This window comes from Dreissena polymorpha, chromosome 10 (genome assembly GCF_020536995.1).
Source record: "Dreissena polymorpha isolate Duluth1 chromosome 10, UMN_Dpol_1.0, whole genome shotgun sequence".
In the NCBI taxonomy this organism is placed as follows: domain Eukaryota; kingdom Metazoa; phylum Mollusca; class Bivalvia; order Myida; family Dreissenidae; genus Dreissena; species Dreissena polymorpha.
This window is the reverse complement of record NC_068364.1, coordinates 53,096,411-53,105,837: the sequence shown is the minus strand read 5'-3', so window position 1 is coordinate 53,105,837 and position 9,427 is coordinate 53,096,411. Positions and strand designations below refer to the sequence as shown.

At 37.7% G+C, this 9,427-nt stretch overlaps 1 protein-coding gene across 2 annotated transcripts; it reads left to right on the top strand.

Annotated features, from left to right (window-relative positions):
• Positions 1-1,232: 1,232 nt before the first annotated feature.
• On the top strand, positions 1,233-8,964 carry LOC127847948 (uncharacterized). Of its 2 annotated transcripts, none has more exons than XM_052380199.1 (6): positions 1,233-1,482; positions 2,069-2,194; positions 5,022-5,151; positions 7,979-8,058; positions 8,297-8,428; positions 8,870-8,964. In XM_052380199.1, the coding sequence occupies exons 1-5, from the start codon at positions 1,305-1,307 to the stop codon at positions 8,395-8,397; spliced, it is 615 nt and encodes a 204-aa protein (XP_052236159.1). In that variant the 5' UTR covers positions 1,233-1,304; the 3' UTR covers positions 8,398-8,428; positions 8,870-8,964. The 2 variants fall into 2 exon arrangements, with proteins under 2 accessions (XP_052236159.1, XP_052236158.1); XM_052380198.1 differs by having other exon boundaries at positions 2,069-2,203.
• The last annotated feature ends 463 nt before the right edge of the window (positions 8,965-9,427 follow it).

The following is a 9,427-nucleotide window of genomic DNA, read 5'->3' as shown; positions in this document are numbered from 1 at the left end:
AGCCTTTTTGATTGTATTTTATGGTTACTGGAGTATCAATAAAAACGACGTTTTATTGTTTAGTTTAAACCTATTCATTTTGTCGCAATTGCATCGAAAGTCTCAGACTTATAAAACGCTCTCGATTCCGTTTCCTGGGCCTATAACCATTACTTCGTGTCTTTGAGGAAGACGCTCCCCGAGTGGGGATCGAACCCGTGACCTCCCGATCGCTAGGTGGACAACTTATGCATTATGCCATGGCGAACATATCCATGATATCTCTTGTGAAAATTCGAGTCTTACGCAAGTATACTAAAGGCAGCGGTTTCTTCGATAAAAACTGCAATAGAAAAAAACCCGTAAGTTTCTTATTGTGAACTAGTTGAATATATCACATCTTTTTTCACAGGATTTTAATTCGTATTGAATGCCTGACGAGGGGTTTGAACAACAAACCTGGTGACGAGAGTCTTAAAAGAATAGCTAACTTCTCGGGCATTTTAACTGGCCCAGTGAAACTGAAAGTCGAATGCTCGTAACTACGCGTTAACGGAAAGGGAATTTAGTAAAAATACGATAATGTAGTTACCTAACCGGAATATTGATATAAAATTATTTTAATCAAAAATTATTTCCCGCAGTTTATACATCAACGGAATGCAGACAAATGTTATTCAGTTCTTAAATGGAAAAAACGTGATCGGTCTATACTATCAGATTACATAATTTACTTGTAAATCCCAGATGCATTCTCGCACATGACAGAGAGAGTTAACATCTGCAATACTTAAATACATGTAATTGAAAGCAAGAGTGGTTTCCTTTTTTTAATTGGATCCGTCTTTAAACATGACTAGCCACGCTGCGAGTATTTGTACTCAAAATTCCATGGAAAGGAATTTCTTTTCATATTGATCTTTAAGGAAAATTAACGCTTCGGAAAACATTTTAAATATTGTACAATTGACTTTCGTTTAGGAGCTTTATGAAAAATACCTGTCTACAGTTATTGATGTATTTCAACGAAACTTAATTTGTCTAGCATATCATAAACTGCATCTATAGTGTTGTAGTCGTTTATAGTCCTCAAATAGTTGAGCTGGTTGATGGACATACGAAAACGATATCACTCAGTTTGTGGACGACTTTGGAGTCACAATCTGTTTTCGTGAACTTAAATGCCATTTCGCAATGTGAACCATGTCTTATCTTTCTATTGTACATGGTTTTGTATAAAAGGTAGACATACCACAAACCCGCGTCATATCTGGATCGCGCTCCCCTCTGCCTACATTTAAACAAAGTTTTGAAGACGAAACAAAATGCTGAAGGTTCTATCGCTTGTTGTGCTGGTCGGATGGACCAAAGGCTTGATCGTGTGCCCTCCAAATATCTGCGACACGGTCGACTGCGCCTCAGTTACCAATGACAACTGCAACGGGATGGTGAAGCAAAATGGTGGATTTTGCGGCTGTTGTGATTCGTGCATTACGCAGTTAGGTAAGTTATATGTACAATTTACGATTTGTAACACGTTTAACATCATTTAAACGTTGAATGTTTAAAAATATAATATTGAGAACCTCGGCGTTCATATAACGTATCACATACTACATTTTATAAGCAAAAAAAGTTGCTAACGAAGAAATCGGACGATTTTTATTTCGAACCGTCATTAACAGACACGTTCAAGACTGTCCTTTAAGCGTTGTCGTTGATACACGCGCTCCTCACCTTGCCGAGCCGGGTTCGCTTTCCACTCCTGAGTGAGTGCCTTTGAGTTTGCTTAGTGGCCATCGTTATGGACGCGGGGAGTATCCTCCAGGTACTCCGGTTGCCCTCTCTCACTTACGATTCATACGCGCGCCTAGTACCGTAAATGACCCCAGTATATTGGAGTACATACATTCCAAACAGATTGAAACTGTCAGCTGTAGTTCAAAGTTCACTTTTTTTCAATTTTGATATGTAAGAATGTGTGCCGGAACACATTCTGATTTCTCACATAATACAGTTTCGGGCGTGGAGGGACCTCGTAAATTTCGAACTACATACACAGAGACAGGTTTACATATTTCTATTTCAGCGGAAGGGGATAGCTGTCGCGCTACGTTCTTACTGGGAGTGCCGGCCACGTCGGAATGCGCCTCTGGTCTTCAGTGTGACTTCAAGACCTTTACGTGCAAGCCTCTGGTGGAGAAACGCTCGACCGGTGGGGATAGTAAATAATAATATCTTTACAGCGTTTCTTTAAGTATAGTTTTTAAAATTGTTTGTATTTAATAAGTATACGTCGTTCACGTAAAATGTCGCTTAAATGATATTGAACGGATTATACTTGTCGACGATAGTGAATATGCAGATCAGGCAGGAATGATTCATGATGAAAATGATGATGAAATTAGATTTATGGTTACCGGTAACCATGATCATGAAGGTTAAAGGTGCGGTTTATAGTCTGCTTCGATACCGTATGCATCTTCAGCCGTCTTCGACATTATCTCCCGATCACTGGGATTTAAGTCGTCCGTTTACATATGGCGCCGAAGGCAGCCACGGCATATTGACTTATTTCCCTCACAGGTATCCAATTATACACTTGGGTGGGGAGGAGCAAGCATGGGATTATTTTTTTGCTCAGAAATATCCAGTGCCCCGAGCGGGATTCGAACCAGGACCCTTCAGATCCCTAGTCCAGCATCCTACCACTAGACCACAATCCCCACATGATGATGAGAAGATGATGATAATGATGATATGTATTACGATTCTCATGGTGCTGAAAAGGGGGCGCACGTTGTTTTGGTTGTTTTTGTTGTTATTATTGATACTGATAAAGACTAAATTGATAATCGATCGATATGATGACGACGGCGATGATGTTGTTTATTATTATGTTTGCTTGTATATGCTTGTTAACACCAACAATTATTTAGGGAGTACTGTATTAGAAAAATATGAATCGCCATTGCACAATCACCATTGTTTTTTCCCGAAGCGATCACGCGATGTCCTCAACTTAATTTACAACGCGCAAGACTGATAAGATTCTATATTTGTCCCGAAGGATTTTACGTCTATTGATAAACTGAGCCACAGTTTGAAGCCTGAAATGTCTCTAAAGTCAAGTCGATATACAGGCCTTAATGGTCTGTGCTGCCTTCAAGACGCTTTCGTGGTGGATACAATGAGATATGTAGATACATGTATATACTTTATTCTCTTTAAAATAAGAACATATTAACAACAATGATGTACAATACTTAAAGGGACTTCTTCACACCATCTAGAAATTACAATTTTCGAAAGAATGTTAACATGTTCAAAATAGAATGTATGCGTCATGTTATACACTCCTGACTAAAAAGTAGCGCTTCATAAACATGGATAAACATCATTAAATATTGGTAAATTAATAACGTGTATGGAACGCTTTTTCTAGATAATTTTTGGAAATACGTGTAGTATACATTAACATATCGTTTGTGATTTCTTCTTCCTTCGCTTGCATTTCGGGGCACATTGGTAGCGATTGGATTTCGCTTCCAGAAATATCGGCTTCGAATAGTGGGGCTTGCAGTTTTTAAACCCATTTATACCTAGTGGACTCTCCCATCCTTCTAAATTGGATCAATTTATTTCCAAACTTATGGATGTCTTGTATATTAATTTCTATATTTAGAATATTTCTTACAGAAATTCCTTTAAGCAAACAGCGCAGACCCTGATGAGACGCCGCATCATGCGGCGTCTCATCTTGGTCTACGCTGTTTGCCAAGCCTTTTATCTAAACGCTAGGCATACATGGGTAAACCATTTTTTCTAATAACTATGATAAGTAAAGAGCTTTCCAAAAAATATTGATATGTTAATGAGCATATTTAATGATCTATAATTTAAAGGATAACCCTTGAAATCCCTTTAATACAGTTGCAAAGGCACGTAAAAAACATACAAATGAGGCATATCATAAATTAAAATAATACGATCGTATAAAAATTGTACTATGCTTAGAGCGGCCCATCCACACACAATTTCATTGTCAATTTTATTGTCAATAATGAAAATTGACAATTAAATTGAATGTGAATGGATGATATTGAAGACACCGTCAATGTATTGACGAAAATCAGAGATCTCAAATATTTATTGACGTATTTTCATTCTTGTTTGAATGATAACCGAAGTACAATTGAACAAAATATTGATAAATAGTTTGTACACTTGAGGTGAAAACAATGTTCTGTCAATATTATTGAGTAAATAAAATTGACAATGATAATGAGTGTGGATGGGCCGCTTAAAAATGTTATCATGCGATAAGTTATTTAGTGGTTCATAAGTATTTCAATACATGTCTCATTGTGTATAATATGTTTCGTCTTAAATAGTAGTTCCCATAGATTTTATTTCCGTTTATTCAAACAAATACATTTGTATTGACGCAGTTAAAAAACATTACTGCTCGAGTGAGATGCACCCGCACGCAAACAACGTTAGCATATACTGAGCTCAGATAAACTTCCTGTGAACAGCGTTCGGTCACATAAAAAGTAACTGGAGCTTTAGTCCTATACCGAGGGATGAAAAAAGATGATACGAATTTTTTTCTATTTACTGTGAGCTGTTACATTTTGTTTAACCAATTTATGCCTAGCGTCTAGAAAAAAGGCCTTGGACAACAGCGTAGACCCTGATGAGACGCCGCATGATGCGGCGACTCATCAGGGTCTGCGCTGTTTGCTTAAAGAAATTTCTGTAAGAAATATTCTAAATATAGAAATAAATATACTAGACATCCCTAATTTGTGAAATAAATTGATCCAATTTAGACGGATGGGAGAGTCCACTAGGCATAAAAGGCTTAACTAAATATCCGAACTTCATATTACTACAGTGGGCTCAGGTCGAGGACTGCAAATTGTGGTGCGCTTGTTTAGTTTCACGATGATATTTGTTGTCATTTTTCCGAAAGAAAATCAGCCAAACTTGTCAAATAATCTTTAATTAATTAAAAGTAGCTGTCTTTATTCTTCAAGGCCCGTGCGCCACCAAGCTAGCGGAAGTGAACGCCAGGCTTGAAGCCTCCCAACACATGCTGCTAGGGTTGGAGAAACCCCACTGTGACGCCAATGGTGACTACCTTGGAATGCAGTTCTCTGGCTCTCAGTAGGTGCTATATGTCTAAAAGGAAATTATTTTTTATTAGCCAGAGTGGTCACGTGGTGGTCGTGTTTTATATTCCATATTATGCGAGTTAGATTCCGTATGGTGTATTAAGTCATATATTTAAAGTTGACATGAAATAACTCTACGAAAATCAACCATAGTTATTTTCGATACAGTACGGCTAAATCATGTAAAAATCGAAAGACCCGTGAAAAAATGTTACGCAGAACGACTTAATTATTACACGTCTAAGTAAGACCCCGTACGATATGATATGGACTGGAAGTATATATTAATATTTGGCTCGTGCTACGTTTTGGTTATATACCTAGTTACTCGTGTCGATGACTGCCGTACGCTGGCTCGCTGTATGCGTGGTTGCTATATAGAGGCTCCGATTTTGATCAAAGTACTGACAGCACTGGTGTGACGATGCTTTTGAAGAGGATGAATATAAAAGCATCAATTTAAGTTTATCTACATCACCACAATTGTGTATGTGGGTACGAAAATTTTGGGTACGACAACAAAAATGGGTACGCAAATTTTGGGTAGAAACATTATGCAAAAAAACATTGGGTACGAAAAAAAAATTGATTACGAAAAAAATGTGGGTACGAAAAAAAAATTGGGTACACAAAAAATTGGGTACGAAAAAAAATTGGATACGAAAAATAAGTGGGTACGAAAAAAAAGTGGGGGTACGGGGAAGTAGTACCCGTGGGGAACTTGACCCATTCAGCGAAACTGGGAGGCGGGTTATATTCTCGATCAAATATAACAAGAAATATCTTTAAAAAAAATATTCGACGTGTATTTTCTGTACCACTTATCTAAAAAAAAAAGTTCTGTTACAGTAAAACGTTTGTGGGCTATAACATTACGTTACGTATATTCAAAACTTGACATGCTCTTTAATAACACCATGCTCTTTAAATTCACATGTATATCATACCAAACTTTATATTCCGTTGTTTCCTTTCCTATGCTAATGATGTTTTGTGTACGGACGTGATTTCACATGCCCATGTGCATTAACATATAATTTTTCTCTTTTGATTATTGTTTTTTCTCTAATTCAATAAGCTTAGACGTGTTTGTTCGTTAAGAACGGCAATAATTTCATTATGTTTACCGAAAGTAGGTATGAGCACATAGTCGAATACGACTTGAAAACGTGAGTTCGCCCATGAACACATGTTAAGGTTAACTAAATCTCCGCGATATGACCTAATATGTGTTTAAAACAGCAAACAATATCCAACAAACGAATGAATTATCAAACATAGTATGTGCACTTATATGGCTCTGTAATTTCTGTTTAAAAAGTTTATTAAATATGCAAAATGAGAAAACACGCAGAAGAGCGAGTTTCACAGATGTCGCATGGCTATTATGCTGTGTATATACCATAATCGCTATATAACGTTTACAATTGGCAGGTTCGAAATAATTCGTTTTCTTTACACTCATGATCGCGTTAAACGTTAATTATACACTTTTTTATTCGCAATTTATTTACAGAATCACTACAAATGCCAAATACAATACAGAAAATGCATAGTTGTTCCATTGATCTATAAACATATACAGGATTGAATATAACTGATTTAAAAATTAACGTTTTCAAACTGTTATTTAATCTTTTTCCCAGAATATGCTGTCCTTTTTATAGCTGAGCTTCCTTTACCTTTATCAATGATAATCAGCGAGGTATGCCGATTAGAAAAATCGAGCTATCTCAATCGGACTGGTTCGGTCTTTTACATAGGTCGCCATTGTGAAGAATTGTTTCATGGTATGATAACTTAGACGAGGTGCTTCGCAGCATCGTCAAAAAACACTTTGGATGAAACTCACATAAGTTTCGTTCAGTGCCTACATTCCATCTTGTCTTTTCTTTCTCTCTGTGTATGTTGTATTCAGGGACCTGATCCACAAACACTGATTTTTTTCTCGATATGAGAAGACGTGTGGATGGCAGAAAAGTAAAATAAATGGGCCGTGCTCTGTGAAAGTGAGTTAAATGCATGTGCGTAAAGTGTCGTCCCAGATTAGCCTGTGCCGTCCGCTTAGGCTAATCAGGGACGAAATTTTACACCTAAACTGGATTTTCGTCAAGAAGGGTTTTCTTTTGAACGAAAAATACAAAAAAGCGGAAAGTGTCGTCCCTGATTAGCCTGTGCGGACGGCACATGCTAATGTGAGACGACACTTTACGCACATGGATTAAACCCCATTTTCACAGAGCGGGGCCTAAGTGTGTTATAAATAGAGAATAATAGGTTGGTAACGTGGATGGAGAATGTTTATCTGGCAAGTCGGAGGAATTTTCGGCTCACCCGACAAAATCCTCCGACGAGCCAGAAAACCATTCTCCATCAACGGCACCAACCTATTATTCTATGTATCATGTCACATTTATTTCTTTTTTTTTTAATCTTTTTTTTTCACCGTTTATTAACACTGTAAAAGAGTTTCATTGGAGAGTTTTGCTGGAATAATGACGTCATTTTGTCAACAAATGGCGCCATTTCACAGTAAAACAGAGCGACTGACGGATATTCGAGGTCACGTGGTCAACTAGCCTTATATCTTTTGGGTTATTAGGTTGCCTAGTTATCAGGCTGATCCAAGGCACGTGACGGATAAATTCAGTTATCGTGCACGCATAAGCATCTGTATCGCAAATCATTTGTGAAATGAGAACCTCATTCTTCTTGCATTACAGCCTGAGTCTTCATTGTGTTTTAAATTTAAATATGGCATTTCTGTAAAGCCTCATATCATAATATGATCTCACGTGTGCGTATGTTTGATTTATCAGGGCTTACTGCGTGACCGCCGACGGAACACCAATCTCAGGCTACATGGTGAACAGGTGGGAAGCGGGCAACATGGACTGCCGTAAGTGCTCTTTTGATTTCAAAGTATACATGTATTTGCTTTTACATTAACACGTGAAACCGAGAGTCCGGTGCAATACAATCGTTACTACACTATTTTGTTTGTTTCTTTATGTTCTTTTAGCCCTATACACCTCATTTCTATTGTCCTCAGGTCTGTTGCATCTCCACCTCCCGCCTATTGGGTGGGTTGATGAATATTTAAAGTATTAACATAGTTGTGTGTAACCTCCACTCAGAGTGCGCACGTGACCAGTACGCCTACCAGCTGACTGGCCTGATCGGCAAGCTGTTCTTCTGTGACGCAAACGGGAACTACGCTGCCACACCGGCGCCATAGGTTATTGACGAGCTCCTTGAAACTAAAGGAGGTAACTGTATGCATGTTCATAGACATAAAGGCTCTATTAGCTCAAAAATATAGTGATTCGCCGTAATTTGCTTATTTAAATTGTTATAAACAAATACAAATGTAAAGATTTTACACACAAATTTCAAGTAACACTTGGCATATTAAAAGCAGTTTTTTCTAACTTTATCGGATTTATGAACAAGTCCGCGTAAGCTGATCATCAAAAATAGAAATAGAAGCATTCGAGAAGTCGGAGGCTGGGCAAGGACAATGTTGACCGCAGGGGCATGATGTAAACCAGCTTATACATCAAGGACCAATATACGATGTTCTAGATATTGACAAATTGTGGTGTTTGCATATAACATAATTTTGCATGCATCGCATTATACACTTATATACTTGAATGCTTGGCACTACATTGTATATTAACAATCATGTATTGTCGATTTATTTTCAGAGCCACATAACCGCAGGCGTTCAAACAATATACTTTCCAATTTAATGGACGATATCATTACTTATAAAGAAAGAAATTAAACCAATAAGAGCATTGTTTTTTTGTTGTTGATATTTTTTTTGGGGGGGTGGGGGGTGCGGAATATGTTTTATTTGTTTACCTTTTGCTCCGACATAAGACAGTGTGTTATTTGCCTGGATAACATCAATAACAACTAGCAACACTGAAGATTGCTTCACTTCTTTTTAACCCTTTACCACTTAGGTACGTATTTTGACGCGTTTGGAGTCCCTAAGAAAGTAAAATTCAATTTAAGACCTTTCTTACAAGATTCAATTTTACAAAGGCTCCATTTCAAAGCCTTATAAACCGTTTAGCAGCAAACAGCTGTTCTGGTTTTAGGCTTGTTGCAAAAGCCATTTTACCTTTGCATCTTGTGTGGGAAAGGAAGGGTTAAAGCAAACGCATCCGTGGTATTGGTATTGTTGTATGGCTCCACTAGTTTGCACTATGGCCGATCGGAGAGAACAAGCGGATTTACCGGCAACCAAATCTGAC